At 37.7% G+C, this 22,373-nt stretch overlaps 1 protein-coding gene across 1 annotated transcript; it reads right to left on the reverse strand.

Annotated features, from left to right (window-relative positions):
• Positions 1 to 10,910: 10,910 nt before the first annotated feature.
• LOC133668249 (disease resistance-like protein DSC1) lies at positions 10,911 to 16,338 on the reverse strand. The gene is made up of 5 exons (XM_062088024.1): positions 15,113 to 16,338; positions 13,639 to 14,731; positions 13,231 to 13,530; positions 11,681 to 13,129; positions 10,911 to 11,586 (listed from the first exon to the last, which is right to left on the reverse strand). Exons 1-5 carry the CDS (start codon positions 15,589 to 15,591, stop codon positions 11,011 to 11,013), a joined length of 3,897 nt encoding a protein of 1,298 aa, XP_061944008.1. The 5' UTR covers positions 15,592 to 16,338; the 3' UTR covers positions 10,911 to 11,010.
• Positions 16,339 to 22,373: the final 6,035 nt, after the last annotated feature.

Below are 22,373 nucleotides of genomic sequence, written 5' to 3' on the forward strand. Positions count from 1 at the left end.
CCAGATTTTCCCCCATTCCTTGCTTATGTTTGACAGCAGCTCATCCTGTCATAACACCTGTCCAAGTCAAAATAGGGTGTCAATCTTTATCCTCTTGTTGTATTTCTCTTCCATTATCAGGGTCTTCATCAATTCTCCCATCGAGAATTCACAGTCATCGAATCTAACTTCTTTGGAGAAATCACCACTCCATCAGATCCTTGAACATACGGAAGCCAACTGTTCCCTTGTGCCGTCATCTTGCTAGTCTTCAACTGTTTCATTACAAACTGTTGTATATACGAAAATAGTACCGTATGGATAATCCTTCCACTAAGCAAGTTTCCAGGAAAGATTGGAGGGGTCACACTGGTCCCGCTTAAAACCCAACCTTCTAGATAGAACTTCTTAGGCCATATCTATCCATCGTACTGTCTTTCCGTATATACAACCATTTGCTAGCTTTGTTGCGGCTTTCCTTTACAAGTGATCTGGAATATACTGGTTTAATACATCAGTTCTCAACATCTGGCGAGACTACCAGTGCTTAGATTCGTCAAGATTGGTCTTCATTAATTTCCACTCTACACCTCTAATTGTCTACTTGATTGGGTGTCCAGAGTGTCCTAATTTTACCTTCCCTCAAGGCAACTGAAAAAATTCTCCCCACTTAGCAGTTCAGCACATGCAATTGGGTAAACATGTGCGATTTCTTCTTCATCTCCATCGACCACCATGATGCCCTTCAAATGCCTCCAGATCAGGCAATCTTTTTTGTTAATTCACCACCACCACTTTTGGTCTCAAATCTCAACGATCGGACCGTACCATTGCATCCGGAACAATCAAATTAGCTGGAAACAAGTCTGAAATCGTTCAAATCGCACTTCAGACGGCTAAGATTTGATCAAAACAATTCTGGCCTGATCAACGGCTCAGATTCAATCTCAGATCCGGTTGCACGTAGGATCAGTTACACTGGATCCTGTCCCTCGACTCGGCTCCAATTCGGCTCGGCTCGTGGCTGATGATGTGGCCGGTGGGTCTCACTTTGCTGACGTGTCTGCTGACTCGTCAATGATGTGGCTGCAGACATGGCATGTCATTGTGCATGCTGACATCACACTTACATCATGCTGATGTCATCATGGGACATGCTACTATACATGATGATGTCACATTTACATCATGCTAATGTCATCCCTGACATGTCAACTGTGCATGCTGACGTCACTTTTACGTCATGCTGACGTCATCCTTATCCGGGTCAGTCACATGGGTCGGGTCAACTGGTATTCAGGTCGGGTCAACTCATCCGGGTGAAGAAGACGCGTGGGGCGCGTTGGCAGACGCCTTGCCGGAGAGTGATGGAGAGTGCGACCATGTCCGACGTCCGATTTTGACGCCGTTTTCACCAGTGGCTTCGTCTCGTCCTCCTCTACACAGTGGTATGGTCAAAACACCATTTTGAGAACTTTCATTTTTTGAGCAAAAATCAAACACCCCTTTAAACCATGTGCTCTGATACCAATTGTTGGGGAATTCCGGCTCCCCATGCGCGGACCGGTGGTGTACTGATAGTTGCTCAAGAGAGGTTAAGCACACTGAGACAATATTTTACGTGGTTTGGCACATCCGCCTATATCAACGGGAGAGATCCATTTTATTAGATATAGAGATACATGGAGGAGGAGGATTACATCTGCTGCTCTTACAGCTGCTGCAATGACAGCAAAGCTGCTGCCATTGCAGCTCTCTCTCTCAACTCACACTCACGTTTTTCACTCTCACACACTCTGCACACTCTCTCATTTTTCTCTCAACTATAAGCCTCCTTTATAAGCATTTTATGGTCAACTTTCTCCAGCAATAGCAAGGGGACAATAGGTCCCGAAATCATGCCACTAATTGTGGCACTAGTGGTGCTTCCACTAAGCCATAATTAGTGGTGGGGTATTGCCACTAAATGGCAATATCCTAACACTTTTTGCCGAGTTAGTTTTTCAACCTTGTTCAATGCACTTTCCCATTCTTTTGTCGTTCTGCCAAATAGAAAGGAACCTAAGACTTTAAGAGCTAATGGATTCCCTTTAGCGTAATTTATTGCCCTCACAGACAGCTCCATATAATTGTATGGGAGCTGGTTATCCTTAAATGCATGCAAACTAAAGAGATGAAGAGCTTCCCGGTAGTTCAGTCCCGCAACCTCAAATATTTTGTCTGCATATTTCTTAAGGACCTGTTTATCTCTAGATGTTAGGATAATTCTACTTCCTGGATTTGTCTGCATATTATAATTGTATGGGAGCTGGCTATCCTTAAATGCATGCAAACTAAAGAGATGAAGAGCTTCCCGGTAGTTCAGTCCAGCCACCTCAAATATTTGTGATCTGCATATTTCTTAAGGACCTGTTTATCTCCAGATGTTAGGATAATTTTACTTCCTGGATTTGTCTGCATATTATAATTGTATGGGAGCTGGTTATCCTTAAATGCATGCAAACTAAAGAGATGAAGAGCTTCCCGGTAGTTCATGTTGGGTCATTCAAGCAATCAAACACACACAAATTTACGTGGTTCGGCAACTTGCCTACTCCACGGAGCTACTAGTTTGTATTAATCAAGCTTAGAAACAATACAAACTACAAAACAAGGAGGAGGAGAAAATTCTTCTCAACTCAACTCAACTCTCCCTAGCTCTCTCTCTGTGTTTCTCTCTTGTTCTTAATCTGTTCTCCCTTCTACGTCTCACTCTCAGCAGCTCTATTTATAATCAAGACACTTTCCTTTAGTCAAATATGGTAGCCACCATTTTCAATGGTAGGCAACCTACCATGCCTAACTTTGCAGCCATGTTTGACATGGCTGCCACCACCACCAGCTTGTGTCCACACTTAACAATCTCCCACTTGGACACAAATGGTGCTAGATCTGTCTTTTAATCTCTGAGATCAATTGAAGCTTTACACAGCTTCAGTTTATCAAGAGTAACTCCTTTGGTTAACATGTCGGCTGGATTCTTGCTTCCGCAGATCTTTTCTAGCATTAGTTGCTCCTCGTCTAGCAATTGTCGGATGAAGTGATATTTGATCTGAATATGCTTCGTCCTGGAGTGAAATGCTGGATTCTTGGCAAGGAAGATTGCACTCTGACTGTCGCTATACAAAGTACCCTTTTCATTCATCTTGCCCAATTCTTTCAGAAAACTCTGCAGCCATACGATCTCTTTTGCAGATTCTGAGACTGCAACATATTCAGCTTCTGTTGTTGAAAGAGCGACGATCTTTTGCAAGGTAGAACTCCAGGAAACAGCAGTCCCTCCTAGAGTATATACATATCCTGTAGTGCTCTTTCTGCTATCAACATCTCCTGCTAGATCAACGTCTACAAAACCTTCAAGTTTCAAACCACCAGCTGTGAAAGTAAGACATGTCTCAGATGAACCTTTTAAGTATCTCATGATCCATTTCACCGCCTCCCAATGTTGCTTTCCAGGATTGCTCATATATCGGCTTACAACTCCCACTGCATGGGCAATGTCTGGTCTGGTACAGACCATAGCATACATCAAAGAGCCGATAGCTGAGGCGTATGGAATCTTATCCATGTATCCACTTTCTAGCTCAGTTTTTGGTGACTGGTCTTTGCTGAGCTTGAAATGATTCCCCAGAGGTGTACTTACTGGTTTAGCATTATCCATACTAAACCTGCTGAGAACCTTCTTGACATACTCTGTTTGTGAAAGCTTTAGTATGCCTTTGTCTTGATCTCTGATGATTCTCATGCCAAGTATTTGTTTAGCAGCTCCCAGATCCTTCATTTCAAACTGTTTTGACAATTGTTGTTTCAGCTTGTCAATCTCCTCAATGTTGGATCCTGCAATCAACATATCATCCACATATAATAGTAGAATGATGTAGGAGTTGTCAAAATGTTTGACATAGCAACAGTGATCAGCCTGGCATCTTGTGTATCCCGAACTACACATGAAGTTGTCAAACTTCTTGTACCACTGTCTTGGAGCTTGCTTCAAACCGTATAGGCTTTTCTTTAGCTTGCAGACTTGGTTCTCCTTTCCTGGTATTTCAAACCCCTCTGGTTGTTGCATGTAAATGTCTTCCTCCAATTCTCCATGAAGAAAAGCTGTTTTTACATCTAATTGTTCAAGATGTAAATTCTTTGCCGCTACTATCCCCAGAACAACTCTGATTGTTGTGAGCTTCACAACTGGAGAAAATATCTCAGAGTAGTCAATCCCTTTCTTTTGTTGAAACCCTTTTACAACAAGTCTTGCCTTGAACCGTTTGCTTCCATCATGCTCAGTCTTTACTCTGTAGACCCACTTGTTTTGCAAAGCCTTCTTTCCTTCAGGTAGTGTGGTCAGTTCCCAGGTCTTGTTCTTCAGCAACGAACTCATCTCATCCTTCATGGCTAACTCCCACTTGCTTGAGTTTCCATCTTGTAAGGATTCTTCATAACTTAGCGGCTCACCACCATCTGTCAGTAAAATATAATTCAGTAGAAGTGTGAACCGTTGTGGGGGCTTTGTAGTCCTTGAAGACCTGCGAACATAAACAATTGGTTCACTTGGCTCTGCATTGTCTTGGGTAGTGGTGGGTTCAGATGTGCTTGAATCTTCTTGTAAAGACTCTTGAGTTTTGTTCTGCTCGGTAACATCAGGAAGCCCTTCTAATCTGATGAATTCAGATTTTTGTGGACTTGTATCTGAATCAGTCATATCTGTTTCTGCACTTGATCTGTCTTTGTACAAAACTTTCTCATTGAAGATCACGTTCCTGCTTCTGATAATCTTTCTGTTCTGATCATCCCAGAACCGAAATCCAAATTCTTCATCTCCATAGCCAATGAAGAAACATTTCTTGGATTTGGCATCTAGCTTGTTGCGAGCATCAGAATCTATATGCACATAGGAAACACACCCAAAGACCTTTAAATGAGAGAGTTGTACCTCTTTTCCTCTCCATACTTCCTCGGGCAATCTGAACTCCAAAGGAACTGATGGTCCACGGTTGATCAAGTAAACTGCAGTATGAACTGCGTCAGCCCAGAATGTTTGAGGTAGCCCTGAATGCAACCTCATGCTTCTAGCTCGTTCATTGATGGTCCGGTTCATTCTTTCAGCAATGCCATTCTGTTGTGGTGTGCCTGGAATGGTCTTTTCCATTCTGATACCATTAACAACACAATACTCCTTGAAACCTCCATCAATGTATTCTCCTCCATTATCAGATCTTAAGCATTTCAACTTCAAACCTGATTCATTCTCAACCATAGCCTTCCACTTCTTGAATGTTTCGAACACATCAGATTTATTTTTCAGAAAGTAGACCCATACCTTTCTGCTGAAATCATCAATGAAAGTTACGTAATACCGAGAACCTCCAAGAGATGCCACTGGAGAAGGTCCCCATAAATCTGTGTGCACCAGTTCTAGCTTTCTTGGTCTTAAGGCCCTGCCAACCTTTAAGAAACTGAGCTTCTTCTGTTTTCCAAGAACACAGCTTTCACAAATGTCTAGATCAACATTTTTAAGCTCTGGCAGTTTTCCCTTCGATTGAAGTATCTTCATCCCCTTTTGACTCATATGGCCGAGTCTACAGTGCCATAGTTGCGCTTGATTTTCTGCTTCAGTAGAGGCAATAATATCTTCACATCTTGTGGTCATATACAGGGTGCCGGTTTTCTTTCCACGAGCCAAAACCATTGCTCCCTTTGATACCTTCCACATACCTCCAGAAAAAAGGATTGAATGACCACTCTCATCAAGTTGTCCGACTGAGATCAACTTCTTCTTGAGTCCAGGAACATGCCTTACATTTTGCAAGTTCCACGTAGATCCATTCATTGTCTTGATCTGCACTTCTCCTATACCCACAATCTTCATTGGTTGTCCATCGGCCAGATAGACTACACCGTGATCTCCAGCAACATAATTTTGCATCATCTCATGGTGTGGTGTACAGTGGAATGAAGCACCAGAATCAAGAATCCAATCATCAATTGGACTTTGTACAGCAAGAATCAAAGCGTCTTGCACCTCATCTGTGGTAGCGTTTGCAGAGTCAGCTTCAGGTTTTTTCGGTTTTGTGCAATTCCTCATGAAATGACCAGGTTTGCCACAATTCCAACATTCAGCCTGCTTTCTGGGTCCGGACTTGCTTTTACTTCTGTATCTTGATTTGGATCTGCCTCTGGATAAGCCTCTATCATGTCTCCTCCCTCGAGTGTTAATGTTGAGAGCTGATCCTGAACTTGAACTTTCACCTGAGTCTTTCCTTCGAACTTCTTCAGCTAAAATCAAGTCTCGGATGTCATCATATTTCAGTTTGGATTTTCCAGCTGAATTGCTCACGGCTGTCCTCATACCTTCCCAACTGCTTGGAAGTGAAGCTAGCAAAATGAGTGCACGGATCTCATCATCAAACTCAATCTCTACAGATGACAATTGATTTGTGATGGTATTAAAGTTGTTGAGATGTTGTGTGACGGAGGTGCCTTCTGTCATTTTCAGGTTGAACAACTTCTTCATCAAGTGCACTTTATTGTTTGCCGAGGGCTTCTCATACATCCCAGACAAAGCTTCCATTAGTCTTGCAGTGGATCTTTCTTTTGTAACATTGTGCGCAACTCTTCTTGATAAGGATAGCCGGATAATACCCAAAACTTGTCTATCAAGAAGCAACCAATCTTCTTCTGGCATATTTTCTGGCTTGCTCCCCAACAGAGGAAGATGAAGTTTCTTCCCATATAAATAGTCTTCAATTTGCATTTTCCAATATCCAAAATCTGATCCATCGAATTTTTCAATTCCCGCAGCTTTTATTTCATCTGCCATTTTTACTGTATCTCCGATTTGAATTTGTCAAATCTGACCTTACAGATGTGTCCGGAACGGCCAAAAATATTGAAAACGACACTGAGATCACCCCAATCGGACTTCGGATGGCTCAGATCTTAACAATCAAAGTTTTGGATCAACGGACGGTGCAGATGAAGCCGCGTGTCAGTCCAGAATAGCGTCTGCGAAGCACTGGATCAAAACCCACCTTTGATGGCGTGGCAAGATGACGTGGCTTCCACGTAGGCACACCGGGTCCCACTTTTGCTGACGTGGCAAATGCACGCGCGTTTCGTGCTGGCGTGGCGGTGTCTGACGTGGCTGCTGACTGGTCTGATGACGTGGCAGATGACTTGCTGAGGTGTCAGGTGACGTGGCAGAAGACTGTACGGGTTTGCTTGCGTGGCGGATGACGTGGCGGGTCAACCCGGTTCAGATGCAGGTATCCGGGTAGAGACGACGCGTGGAGAGCGTGCTGCGCGTGGGCGCGCGTAGGCAGTGGCTTCGTCGGCGCGTGGGGGCGCGTGCGGGCATGAAGGACGTCGGTTCTTCGCCGGGTTTTCACCAGTGAATTCGTCTCCTCTTGCTCTACACGATGGTATGTTCAAAAACACGTTTTGAGAACTTTGATTTTTGAGTTTGGATCAAACACCCTCTTTTTCAAGAACAAGCTCTGATACCAGTTGTTGGGTCATTCAAGCAATCAAACACACACAAATTTACGTGGTTCGGCAACTTGCCTACTCCACGGAGCTACTAGTTTGTATTAATCAAGCTTAGAAACAATACAAACTACAAAACAAGGAGGAGGAGAAAATTCTTCTCAACTCAACTCAACTCTCCCTAGCTCTCTCTCTGTGTTTCTCTCTTGTTCTTAATCTGTTCTCCCTTCTACGTCTCACTCTCAGCAGCTCTATTTATAATCAAGACACTTTCCTTTAGTCAAATATGGTAGCCACCATTTTCAATGGTAGGCAACCTACCATGCCTAACTTTGCAGCCATGTTTGACATGGCTGCCACCACCACCAGCTTGTGTCCACACTTAACAGTTCAGTCCCGCAACCTCAAATATTTGTGATCTGCATATTTCTTAAGGACCTGTTTATGTCTAGATGTTAGGATATTCTACTTCCTGGACCAAACAAATCACATCCTCCATTCTACATCATTCACATCATAGAAAACAATCAGAACCTTTTTACGGCAGATCCTGTCTTTAATGAAAGGGTGTCCAATACTATTGAGATATTGCCATTAATGGGCAAACAAGCTTTACAGCCTACCCTAAGAAGTGGGTTGTCATTCTCGAGAACCTACAATGGTAGTTGCACCAACCATTAATAAAATAGTGCAATCTATATGCTGCTACCATTAATAGAGCCACCATTATTGAAGAAGAGTTGGAGTTGGTGGCATCATTTTTACCTATAAATAGGCATTGAGAGAGAGTATATTTTTGAGAGTAAAGAAGAGAAAAAGAGAGAAATACGTGAGGAGAGAAAGAGGGAGTAGCTGCCAAGGGAAGCAGCCCTGCTGTTATGTGCAGCAGTGTGAGAGAGCTGAAAATAGAGTTTGAGTGAAGTGATCCTCCTCCTCCATGTGTGTTGTAACCCTTTCTCTATATCTCTAATAATATTGACTTTTTCCATGGATGTAAGCGATTTGCCGAACTATATTAAAAATTGTGTCTCAGTGTGCTTAGCCTCCAATGAATAACTATCAGAACAATACCGGTCTAAATTTATGGGAGTCGGAATCCCCAACAAATACGTGGAGTGCAAATATGTAGATTTTCTTCCTCTGTTATTTTAGAGAAAAGTTCATCTCAGCATACGAAATAATCCTCCATTCTTTTCTAATTCCTCCCTCACATTTGCAAGAAAATAGTGACCTTCATATTCCCTTGCGATCTTGTTGAAAATCTCTCCAGCAATGGTTGTCTTACCAATACCACCCATGCCCCATATTCCTACAACCTCCGGTAACCGTGTGCATAATAAGGCTTCGATTTGCTTCATACGTGAATTCATTCCGACCAGGCCCTTCAAATGGATGTCAAGAATGCCTTTTCTCAGTAAGGAATTTTTTTAAAATGGTATATATACATCCTCCTTTAGGTTATAATATCATCTGCAAATTAATAAAAGTTTGTCATCTTCATCTACCTTTGTATGGTCTCCAACAAGCTTCTTAAGATTACTTTTAGGATACCACGTAACTTAAGGAATGCCTCAGTCGACAACGTGACATGATCAAGATCTTAGCAATTCCATGTTGTTTTATAAGCTTGATAGTTTCTTCAAATGATAGCGGTTACTACTTATCACTGGTTATGTATGAAGCATATCTCTTGTCTCATGCTCCTCTGACTAACATTAAAGCTTTATTATTACATTGATTGAGACTAATGATAAGATTACTCCTACTCTACTTTATGATCCCACGCTGTATTGTCAATTGGTTGAAAGTCTTGCATTTTATGGCACTCATCTTGACATAAAATATATTGTGCACATTGTTATTTATTTTATGCATGCTACTCAGAACACTCATTTTGCGGCTAATCTTTATAGCCTTAGAGTATGTTTGGTATTGTGATGGTGATTGTTTTTCAAAATATTTTTCGTTTAGAAATGTATCAAAATAATTTTATTTTTTTAATAATTGGTGAAAATATATTTTGAATAAAAACAATTCAAGATGATATATTTTTTTCAAAAAAAAATTTATTAAGATAATAACATATTGGATCGACTCGGATTAACTAGGGTTAACCTTCCAAATCTATGACCCGAGTCATGAGACCATAATAAAACAAATTAAAATAAATTATGAAACTTGATTTTCAATAAACCTATTGTTAAATGATGAAATTTTTAAAAAATCAATCTAAAAAAAACATAAAAAATAAAATTTCAAAACAAAATTATGAAAATATCATTGAGAGTCTCGCAATACCTTTCTAAACTCCAATTACCCTAAAAGTTTGACTTGAAATATAACAATATGTCAGGAGACTCCTTATAAAATATCAGCTTAATCCAACAGTCAGATATAGAGATATGATTGATACTATAAAACTAGACAATATTTAAAAATAAAAAACAAATCATTATTTGATCGGAACAAAACAGAAACATTCCATTTGAAATTTGGATGGAATTTATGGAAGAAGTCGAGATTCTTAGCAAGATAAAATCTATTCCAGTTTGTTTTGTTTTTTAAACTGAAATGAGATATACCGATCATCTCAAATAAAACAAAACAAAATTGATAACCTTGACTATTAATAGCTAGTCAAATTAATGGACTTAGATAATAAAGTAGGATAAATATGATAATCTTTGTATAGTGAAACTTTCTTTTTTACCAAAATCATATAATCTATATATGTTGAATTGAAGGTGTGGAGTTATCCAATGATTGTAACCCTGTATTTGTTGTGATTGGATTTCAGAGCATGTATTGTGGTAATTATTGTATTTTAAATATTTTTTTTTAAAATGCATCGAAAATTTTTTTAAAAAAAATTATTTTTGACATTAGTATATCAAAATGATTTAAAAACATCAAAAAAATATTAATTTGAAATAAGTAAAAAAATAAAAAAAATTCAAAATTTTTTTAAAAAATAATTTTGAACGCGAAAACAAATATTTTGGTAATAATTTATATGTCCATATGTACAGACAACATATCGGTTACTACGATCTTAAAATACATTCTCTCTACACCGTGTATTTAAAAGATCGAGTGAATCTTGTTGATGATAACTTCAAATTCAAACTCAAAATTAAAAGAAAAGGAGAAAATCTCTTTACCAATCTTGAGAATGTCTCAACGAGGCATTGAAACTTGAAAAGCCTGGTTTAAGCATCACAGGTAGTAGCTGCGATCCAAGGAGAAAACATAGTAAAGACTGTGTTAGCTATGAAGGTTGCTTTCATTATCTAAGCTGAAAACATTTCTCACCAAAAGATCAGTCCAATAATAGAACTAACCCCGATAATTTATCATGTTTTTATTTTTTAGAAAATGGAAAAAAATAAAAATCCATCAAAGTTTAATCATTTGTTAGCAAATGACTTAATTAACCTTTCTCAATTCCATCAAAGTTTGAATTTTGTCAAATTTTGCAAATGAAAATCTTATAATACAAATGAAAATCTATTAAGATTTTCTTGCTCTCTTGGCTTGGAACCCTGGTTCCAGTTCATATCGATCCAGAGGATAAAAACGAGAGGAGCTTGGCATGATCAATTCAAAGCGTTGTATCTCATCTTCATCTTTGGGATGCAATAGACGGACTCCACACTCGCGTACTTGACAAGGATAAAATGTCAAGTGATTGCCGTCAATAGGTTCCAGCTGAAATTCAACTGAGACCTCACTGTATTTACTAAACATATCATCTTTTATTGCAACCAAACAGGGATCGAATCCTACAAATATGTGTGCCGAGTCCATGCGCTTCTTCTCATCATACCATCCATGGAGATAGCAATTGAAATCATAGCTATCACCGTTCTTATTGCGGAACCGATATGTGCATTTAACTTGCAAATCATGCCCGAAAGAACGACATGCAATGACAGCGCAAAGAGAGAAACCCAAGAACTCGCTTTTAGTCCAATGTGAAGATAGCTGTAATGTTACTATTGATCCTCTACTTCGATGGCTAAACCACTTCGGAGTTCTGTGTCCAGGGAGGCAGAAACTACATGCCCCTTCTGGAACATCGGGCACCTGTTAACACAATTAAAATAGCATCTTTTTAAAATGAAAGGTGGCAAATATAGAAGGGAAAAAAAGTATTGCAGAGGTTTGAGAAGAAACAGACCTGATGGTATAACCTTTCGGTATAAAGTTGAAATTTAAATAATGAGTACTCCAAGATTTCATTGGTCTCATGCAACAACCTACAGCAACGAGTGAAAATGAATTCAAAAATGTTCCCCTTAACTCTAGTTGATGAGCTTGCTACTGTTCTCAAACTCTGGCATTTGTCTGCATCCAACTTTGATAGACGTGGTGGAAGCTCCGGTAATGATATAAGGTTCCTGCAACCCCTTATTCCTAGATATTGCAACTCAAACAGTTTATTGATGCTTATAGGTATAGTCTGAAAATCGTTTCCACTTAGATCTAACACTTCCAGTGACGATAAACAACCAAGACTGTCTGGCACTTCCGATATATGGCAACCATCTAGATTTAGCTTACGCAACCCATTTAAATACACGCATCTCTTGTGCAATTGCAAGTAAAAAAAACATCTTAGATATTTGCAGTTTCCCACTTCCAAGCAGGCAAGTCCCATCATATTTTCAATCGGTGAAGGCAACTGTGTTATGCTTGTCTCGTCTAAATAGAGATATCTCAAACGTTCCATTGGCTCCAAAACTTCTGGAAAACTCCTAAATTGGAGGCAACCTGAGAGATTAAGCCTCTGCAGATTTTTCAACTTGCAGATGCTGCTTGGAAGAATCTCAAACTGTTTGCAGTTTCTCAGGTGCAATTCAGCAAGTTCAAACAAACAATCTATTGAAGAGGGAATCTCTCGTATTGCTGTCCCATTTAAATACAGCTCCTTTATATTATTTGAAACCTTTGGAAACTCCGTGATACTTGAGCAACCAGAAAGATTAAGCTTTTCAAGACATACTAACTTAGAAACCACACTCGGCAGATTCTTTAGCCTGTTGCAGCCAGCTAGATCTAAATAAATGAGTTCCCTTAGATCACCAATTGAAGATGGCAGTTCTTCTATTGCAGTTCCATTCAAGTACAAGTATCTTATAATCCTCGGAAAATCAGGAAGCCTGCTGATAGATGAGCAGCCAGAGATGTCAGCAATTAGAAGAGATTTCAACAAATACATGTTTTCTGGAAGATTCACCAGGAGTTTGCAGTTCTTCAAATTCAACGTCACAAGTCCACTGAGTTCCCCAATTGATCGGGGAAGCTCTTCAATAGCAGTCTCATTTAAATTTAAATATCTCAGTTTCCTTGCAGTCTCTGGGCACTTCTTGAGATTTGAACAACCAGAAAGGTTCAGAGTCATCAGACAACTTGAATTAATTCTACGGGGAAGACCGATAAGGCTTGTGCAGTGTCTTAAATCTAAATCAATAAGCTTCTCTAGATGCTTAATAGATAGAGGAACCTTAACCAAACTTGTACAGAATTGAAGATTCAATCTCTCAAGGTTTCTGGCCTTTGAAAGGTCTGGCAGGAAAGTTATGTGCTCACAATTGCTGAGGTTGACATCTTTTAAATTGACGAGATTCTGAAGCAAAATGAAATCAACACAAAGAAATTACACTTGCATACCACACTTAATTTCAATTAAAGAAAGAACTACGCATGCATAGAGTTCTTTTAAAATACCTGGTCTCCTCTCCACAGTTGCTTAAGCTTGCCAAATGTAAGGTTAAGCTCAACAAGGTTCTCTGGACAAAAAGTGCGAGGCAAAGATGTCAAAGGGTATCCATCCCAATGGAGATACCTCAACTCTTGAGAAAGAGACTCGAGGCCATGAGGAAGGTGCACTATGCATTTAACTCCAGCTTCAGAATTATAAATTTTTAGCAGTCTAAGTTTATACATCCTCGCGAAGGCTGTAGAGCTCAACACTATTTCTTTTCTTTTTGAAACATCCAAGAATATCCCTTCAACTTTTCCAGTTCCCTGAAAACCGTGAAGGAGAAACAAAGTTTAAGCAAGATTTTAAACTTACTAGCACAATCATATTGCATTGCATATGAAAAGGAAAACTTTCGTGTATATGAATCTCACCAGATTATTGGTCAACACTTGATATACATCTTTAGGACTCCACAATCTGCTTTGTCTTCCTAGCTCGTCAAGAGATTGTTTCCGAACAAAATCATGGGCCATTTCTTGCAAAAGATCATGCATTTCAACCTTGTCATCTGAAATTTTAATGAGACACCTGTCAATGAGAACGATAAATCCAATATCTGTTTTGAAACCACAGACATCTAGTATCCGCTTTACAAAATCAACTCGATGCCCTCTAAAGAAACATGCAATGTCGAGAAATATACTCTTCGTGTTATTATCACGTAGCGCGTCAAAGCCTATTCTCAGCAAGTCATAAATATTCAGCTCAGGAAAGCTTTCAATCTCATTTAATTGAGATTCCCAGAAATATCTTTCTCTGCCAAATAAGAAAGAACCCAAAACTTGAAGAGCCAATGGGTTCCCTTTGGCATAGTTTATTGCCTTGATTGACAACTCCATATAAGCTTTTGGAGGGTGGTTTCCCTTAAAAGCATTCAAACTAAAGAGTTGAAGAGCTTCGTGGGAGTTTAATTCCTCAACCTCGTATATTTCATCAACTACATTCTTAAGTACTTGCTTGTCTCTTGATGTGATAACAACAACGCTTCCTTCACCAAACGAACGCTCTTCAATTAAATGCTGGAATTGTCGTACATCATTCGCATCATCCAAAACAAGGAGAACTTTCTTTTGGCGGAGTCTATCCTGGATGATAGTAGGTCCTATATGTGGTGTGCCAATGTGAAGATTTTCTTCCTCCAGTAATTTTGAAAGAATTTCATCTCGTAGATCATTTAATCGACCCTTTTCTGATTCCTTCCTTATGTTCGGAAGAAAGTGGCAGACTTCAAATTGACTTGAGATGCTATAGAAGAAAGCTTCCGCAATAGTTGTCTTGCCTATACCACCCATGCCCCAAATTCCTATTTTGCGGACATTAGTTGATGGCACAATAGATAGTAATTTGTTGATTTGCTCAATGCGTGAATCTTCTCCAACCAGACCTCTTAATTTGCTTGGGGATGCACGATTTAACCTTTTCCAGATAGTTTGCACAACTTCTGTTACTAGTTTGGCCTCCGGACTGCAAAAAATGAAAGAAGCATCTTTAACTCAAATTCCATCTTTACGTCGAATAAAAAATCTATAAGAAACTGGTGATTTTTTATTATTATTATTATAAGCAAATGTTGTCAAAGGTGAGGTTTTGAACTCAAGATCTCCCCCTTCGATATTGTACCATTAAGGTGCATGTCCATTGCTGTTGATGGAGGTAAGTTTTCCACTAAAAACAGAACAGACTTGTGCCTTTTCAAGCAACAAGTACTATGAACTAAGAAGCACAAATGATTTACAGGAGAAAAAAAAAAACTATAATATGCAAAAGAAATTTTAATTGCTATAAATACATTTTAAGTGCTATAATTCCAGAAAAAAAAGGTTGAAGATGAGAATCTGTAGTTACCTAGTAACCTGTGAATCCCATCCAGATATACTGGCTGCATTTGTCAAGTCAGCCCTCCACCTTGGCACCTTGTCCATCATCCCCTTAAAATTTTTTTCAAGCTCAGCAAATGCATTTCCAAAACTCCCAGTCTTTTCATCAACATCAGATGGGTCCACTTGATAGAAGACCGGTAAAACAATCTGCCCATAAGTCTCTTTGCATTCAAGTATTTTAACCAGTTCATCCAAACACCACGGAGAAGATGCATAGTTCTTGGAGAAAATTACCACAGAAATTCTTGATTCTTCAATCGTTTTCAGAAGGGCAGGGGTAATTTCTTCTCCTCTTTCAAGCCTATCATCAATGAAGGTCTTGATTTTCTTACGACACAAAGCATCATGGAGATGGCTGGTAAAATTATTGCGCGTATCCTTGCCTCTAAAACTAAGGAACACATCATACTTCCTTTTACGAGCAACAGCAGATGAAGATGCCATATCAGACAGTTACAAGATCGTATCTTCCTCAATCTCTAAGAATCGAAATCAATAACTGCTCTCCTTTTTCTCCTAAAGACAAAGAAGGAGCACCCACTTCAACAGCTGAACATTCATTAAGAGAAATTGAAGTCTAAGAGTACAAGAACGCACACAACATATATTTGTCAGAAAATTCCTCAAACTCTTAACGATGGATATATACTTTCATCACTGTCACTTGCTACCAATGCTAGCTCGCTATTACTTTCATTACAAGAACAGTCACTAGCGGAGCAAAAAGAATTACAGATGGAAGAATTAATACGTTCATGAAACAAACTTATCATTTGTTAAGTTGATGATAAGAGACGATTTTTCTTGTCTATTGCCTTCTCCTACTCCTTCAAGTAAATTCTTACAGACAATCTGAGCTCTCGTTATCTAAATGAAAGATGGTTTGATCAAGAAATAGGTGAATGTGAGAAGACTTTGGGGTCAATACCAAATACATTGTTATCAAATATAATCATTAAGATTTCTTTGTTTTTTTTAATTATATTATGAAATTAATCCAACCGAGTAAATAACAAAAAGGATGTTAAAGTCATGGCAATCTCTACTAAAATAAGAGATTAAACCTAAGAACTACTAAAGTAGCTTTCTAATTAATGAGGTTATGAAAACCTTTACAAAAGGTATAATCTCACGTTTCACAGCCAAGATAGATTAGTTTTCTTGTTAGATGATGGTTAATATGTAGCAGACTAGCAAAAAAAAAAGGAGTCTAAAAAAGTTATGATATCGAAGTACAGAGGACTAGCAGGTTTGCAGACTAGCAGGTTAGCAGACTAGCAGACTAGCAGGTTTGCAGAGTTTTGACTTTTGAATGGTAATTTCGTTAGCCGCCTCAGAGTCAAAGGGCATGATTTTCCACACGGCAAATTATAATTTCGTTAGCCGCCTCAGAGTGGTACTGAGGACTGGCACTCACAAATTATAATGGTCCCAGCCGTGCTGTTTGGTTTGCGGGTCTAATCTGACACTCTCATAAAATAATAATTAATATTACTATAAAATAAGAAAAAAACTATAACCTTATTTAAAAATTACAACAGAACCAAATAAGTTTATAAATATCATCCTAATAATTTTATTTAAAAAGAATTTTACTCTAAAATTTAAAATAATAATTGTGTGTCTAAAAATTGCTGTCTAGAAATTACTGTGAAAATCCCAGCCCAATCCAACAGTGAACGAGCTGAAAATTAAAAAAAAAGATAGATTGCTTTGCTGTTTCTTTTTTTTTTTCTTGTTTTTCTCCTCTCTCTTCTGGTGAAAAATACTACTGTCTTCTACAGTAGCAAACACATTTAAGTCAGAGAGGCAGCCAACTGGCTCTTCTTAATTAATGTGGTGGTCTTACCATCACATGGTGCGGACCACGCACAACAAGATGCATAGTTTTTTGGGAATATCACTACTGAAATTCTTGAATCTTCAATTGTTCTCAACAGTGTAGGTTCAATCTATGAAAGTCTTGATTTGTTGACGACATAAGGCATCATAGAGATGGCTGGTAAAATTGTCACCGTCTCAAATATGACAAGCTTGCGCTGACACAAAAAAATTACTGGAGAGACATAGAGGGCAGTGGCAGCCCGTATGACAATGGCAATTTTGGGCTGGGCGACGGATAGCACAAGGCATACTGATTTTGCAACAGGGGGTGTTGGCAGAATATTCATCGGTTTGTGGGAAGTGCAGAGATGGCTGGTAAAATTGTCACGGGTATCCTTGCCTCTAAAACTGAGGAATACATCATACTTCCATTGTTGAGCAGTTGTAGAAGAGGATGCCATATCCGACATTCACTAGCTTGTGCAGAAAATCACTTGAGATTAGAAGTTCATAGATACTCTCTTTTTCACCTAGTACAGAAAAATTAAGGATATAAATCACAGTCGATAACACTAAACAACAGTCGAGAATAATTTTTTTCCTTGAATTTCAGGAAATAAATCTTTCATTCAACTAGCGTAATTTTTCTACGCAATAATTTTTTTAGTTCGAGACAGATGTATTCCAGTGCTGCTACGCAAAAACAGCCCAAGTGCAGCACAACCCCCCCACCAAAAGAATGGCAGGTTTTACTTTAAAGGTAGTTCAGAGAAGGAGGCAGAGGGAGCTATTGTGATATGACGGCCAGCAACAATATCTAACAAAACAACGAATCTACCATCACAAAATAATATTAAGAATATTGTTTTAATTATTAACTATGCTTATATAAAAATTGGAAAAAACAAATTAAGCTCATTTTTAGGAGTTATAATAAATATATGTGGCTTTTGTATTTTCCAACTATTAATTATTGATTCAAGAGAATAGTACAAAATAATAAACAAATGATTAAATAATACACATGAAAATATATGCTAAGAAAACTAAGAATATATCAAAGAAAACTAGCATCTACCATCACAAAATCAATTACCTAACCTTGGCTCGACTGATCTTATCATTTCTGCTTACAAATTTGACAGTGGATAGATATCATGCAAAAGTTTTTCAAGCATCAAACAAACATTTTGCATATATATATATATATATATATATATATATATATATATATATATGATTTTGATTTATGGGATTTAAAATTTAGAGTTTTTTTTATAAAATTAATTTTTTAATATATTTAATTATTTTCAGATTATTCAAAAAACAATTATCATTTGTTAACATATATATTAAAGCGGATACAAAAACTGTTGTAATTATTCTTATTGCAGAGACACACTTATTTCTGTGCATATTTCATATCTTTATACAACCTGAAATAATAATTTAATATAATCTAGAGCCAAATTTAATAATATAATTATAAAATTATATTATTAATTGATTTTCTTAATTTAAAGTATCAAAGCTTAACTCAAGATAATAATTAATAATCAAAATAATAAGCAATTGTAGTATATCTAAGTTTCTTTCAAATCTCAAAAGCAACCAAGATTATTTTTTTTTAAGCAGCTAATCACTATTAAAAACTCACATGTGTGGTTGTGAATGTAGTCAAGATGATAATATCAAATACCCATAAAAATAAAGCAAACATGAATTAAAAAAAGAAGAAGAAGAGATGTAACCATTAAAAGATGAGCTAAAAAAACTTCTAATTAGATGGCTTGTCCCAACTTTTCTGTTTCCTTTTCAAGAGAATGTTTTGTATTTTAAAAATTTTAAAAAAAATAATTTTTTTGAATTGTTTTTGAATTTTTTTTTATTTTTATATTGTTTTGACATGATGATATCAAAAATAAATTTTTAAAAAAATATTATTTCAATATATTTTTAAATTACAAGTATTTTAAAGAGCAATCTTTATTATGCTTGCAAACATGTACTAGATGGTTTGGAAAGAAAATTTTAATTAATAAAAGAGAAATTTAGAAATTTAATTTCTCATTTTTCCTTCCTCTTTTTTCTTTACTATATCTAATTTTAGCATTCAGACAAAGAAAACAAACTTAATTTATTTCAATTGCTTTCGATTTAAAGCAAATACACTATCTGAACCAAGATCATGCTTTTGCAGATATATGCTCGGAGTAATTATGTCGGTGGTGGCTTCGTTAGGATATGAGAGTTCATTTCTCAAATGCCACATTGTATCATTCTGATAATATTCGAAGTTTTTTTTTTAATTTCTCATAACAATTAATGTGTTTTATGAAAGAACTAAATGTTGGGACCTATGATCAATGCTCAGAATTAAGAATACACAATTTAAGTGTTTTATGAAATGTATGTATTTTATTTGTTATGGTGAGTAATTTAGGTTAGTTATTTTTAATTGATATAAATTTTTAATTAAATGTGCTATTTCGTAAATTAAATTTACGTTAGCTGTGTGATTTATTTGTGGTTAAAATGGTAATCCATGTTGTTGTGAAATTAATTAATTAGATAAATAATTTGATGGTAGAAAACATTTCTCACCAAAAGATCAGTCCAATAATAGCACTAACCCCGATAAATAGTACAACACTTCATGGGTGTATGAGATTTTAATGATGGTTAAGAGTGTAGTAATAATTATTTTTTAAAATAATTTTTAATTTAAAATATATGAAAATAATATATTTTTTTTAACATTAATAAATTAAAATAAACTGAAAATATATAAAAAAATAATTTTAAATTTTATCCAATCTTCGTTCAAAACCCAATACCGAACATACTATTCTCCGTGAATATCTATTATTTGAATTTGAAACATCAAAACAACGAGGACTTTCAATCCTCGGAGCTTTGACCAACAAGTAGTGGGAAGGCCAACTATCAAAAAAAAGAAAGTCATTCGTGAATTGATTTCGACTGATTATTGGACAGATGACCCTTTGCCAGAAGTGCTTCTAGATCTCATGGAACAAGGCAGAATTTAAAACAACACTTTCCATCTTCATAGGAAGAAAAGGGATTATTTTTTAGCTGAAATCCCGATTGCCGCAGGCCGAAATTGAATTTGGAAGAGGAAAAACATCGTTTTCTTCTTTCTTTTTTCTTTATCAAATTGACGGGCTCAATATAGAGAGATTGTTTTGGGCATTACGAAATCATAAGCCAAAATAGAGTTCTAAAAATTATTATAACTCAGTACAGTAATAGTGGCAGCTACCACTAATAACAATAACAAGAGAGTTAATTATAAATTAGTTTTTTAATTACTTGTCGTAGTTAAGTTAAGAGAATGATTTGTATGTGAATTTCAATAGTTGCTAATAGCTGCAACCATCCTTTGAATTTATACCTTTAGGGTTGTGTACAATACTAGAGTGGAGTATACTACACATGATAATTATTCCTATATAAGGTATTTACATATATAAGGAATTTATTCTAATCCCTTTCCACCCGAAGCTTGGATCGAAAAAGAGCAAACAAGACTGAGGGAAGCGGCTTGGTAAGGACATCAGCTAGTTGGTCCTTTGAAGAGATAAAGCGTACCTGAATTTCTTGCTTAGCAACGCGATCGCGAACAAAGTGATAGTCAACTTCAACATGTTTAGTGCGAGCATGAAAAACTGGATTGAGTGATAGGAAGGTGACCCCTAAATTATCACACCACAACGTAGTCATGGATGACGATGGAAAATGAAGTTCTGATAATAAAGAGCGAATCCATAAGATTTCAGCAGTACCATCAGCTAAGGCCTTGTATTCTGCCTCTATAGAAGACCGAGCCACAATGTGTTGCTTCCCTGATTTCCATGAAATAGGATTAGCACCAAGATATACAAGATAACCACCTGTTGATTTTCGATCTTCAATACTGCCAGCCCAATCAGCATCAGTGAAACCATGAAGAGACAATGAGGAATCCCAAGTAATGTGTAGACCATAAGAAGCTGTATCCTGAAGGTAACGTAGAATGCATTTAACGGCCGACCAATGATCCTCAGTAGGGGCATGCATAAACTGACATGCCTTGTTGACTGCATAACAAATATCAGGTCTGGTAAAATTAAGATACCGGAGAGCCCCAATAATCTGTCTATATTGTGTCGGATCAAAGTAAAGAGTACCAGATGCGATGCTCAATTTTAAGGAGGTAGACAGAGGGGTAGCAACCGGTTTACAAGAAGTCATACCTGCTCGTTGGATAATATCAAGAGTATACTTGTGTTGGCTGAGTAACAAACCCATAGAAGTGGATTTAACTTAAATGCCCAAAAAGAAATGAATAGAGCCTAAATCTCGAAGCTTAAACTCTAAACTCATCAAAATAATTAAGCGTTGAAGCAAAGTCGGGTTACTCCTAGTCAACAAAATATCATCAACATACACAAGTAAATAAAATATAGCACCGCTGGAGAAGAGAATAAAGAGAGAAGTATCAACCTTCAATGCCTGAAAACCAATGGAGATCAGAAACTCACTTAACTGGTTGTACCATGCCCGAGGCACGTGTTTCAAACCATACAAAGATTTATGCAAACGACACACATGCGATGGGAATGTAGGGTCAACAAAACCAGGTGGTTGTGCCATGTACACCTCCTCCTGAAGAATGCCATTCAAAAAGGCATTATGGACATCCAACTGATGAATCTGCCAACCATAGGTGACAACGATAGCAAGGACAAGTCGAATCGTTGTTGGCTTAATCACCAGACTAAATATTTCCAAATAATCAACCTCCTCTTGCTGAGTGAAACCTCGTGCGACTAGCTGTGCTTTATATCAGTCCACACAACAATCGGCGCGCCTCTTAATCTTATATACCCATCGACTGCCAACCACATTCATAGATGGAGCAAAAGGAACTAATGACCAAGTGTTATTACTGTGAAGGGCCCGGAGTTCTTCTTGCATGGCTTTATGCCAAATCAAGTATTTGTCAGCAACCTTAAATGAAACCGGTTCATGCTGAGGCAAAGATGTAGACCGGGAGGCAGATAAGGCACTTAAGCTGGCAGTTTTGGATGAACGTGGGCGAAGCACCATGGAGTGAGTGCGTTCAACCTGAGGTTGAGTGGAAGACACACTGTCTTGGCCTTCCTGAAGAGAGAAATGAGACAAATCAATGCATAAATCAAGTCCAAGGGGGTAAATAGGGGAGGAACTTGGTGTTGAAGGGCGCAACAGAGGACTAGGCTAAGTAGGGGAAGCAAACCGAGAGGAAGAGCCAGCAGGGGAAGGAGCAGGGGAGTTGGGCAAATCAGATATCACAGGGGACACACATACTGCGCGTGAAGTAGGAGACCCAGCAGAGGAGAGTGCCACATCAGGAGAGA

Source organism: Populus nigra, chromosome 11 (genome assembly GCF_951802175.1).
Source record: "Populus nigra chromosome 11, ddPopNigr1.1, whole genome shotgun sequence".
NCBI lineage: Eukaryota > Viridiplantae > Streptophyta > Magnoliopsida > Malpighiales > Salicaceae > Populus > Populus nigra.

Bases quoted from the DNA above. Each gene is read 5' to 3' on its own strand.
- LOC133668249 (XM_062088024.1), bottom strand. From the start codon at position 15,591: ATGGCATCTTCATCTGCTGTTGCTCGTAAAAGGAAGTATGATGTGTTC. The intron at 13,531-13,638 runs GTGAGATTCATA...CACGGTTTTCAG, and splicing joins AAGTGTTGACCAATAATCTG to GGAACTGGAAAAGTTGAAGG. The intron at 11,587-11,680 runs GTCTGTTTCTTC...TTGTGTTAACAG, and splicing joins CCGAAAGGTTATACCATCAG to GTGCCCGATGTTCCAGAAGG.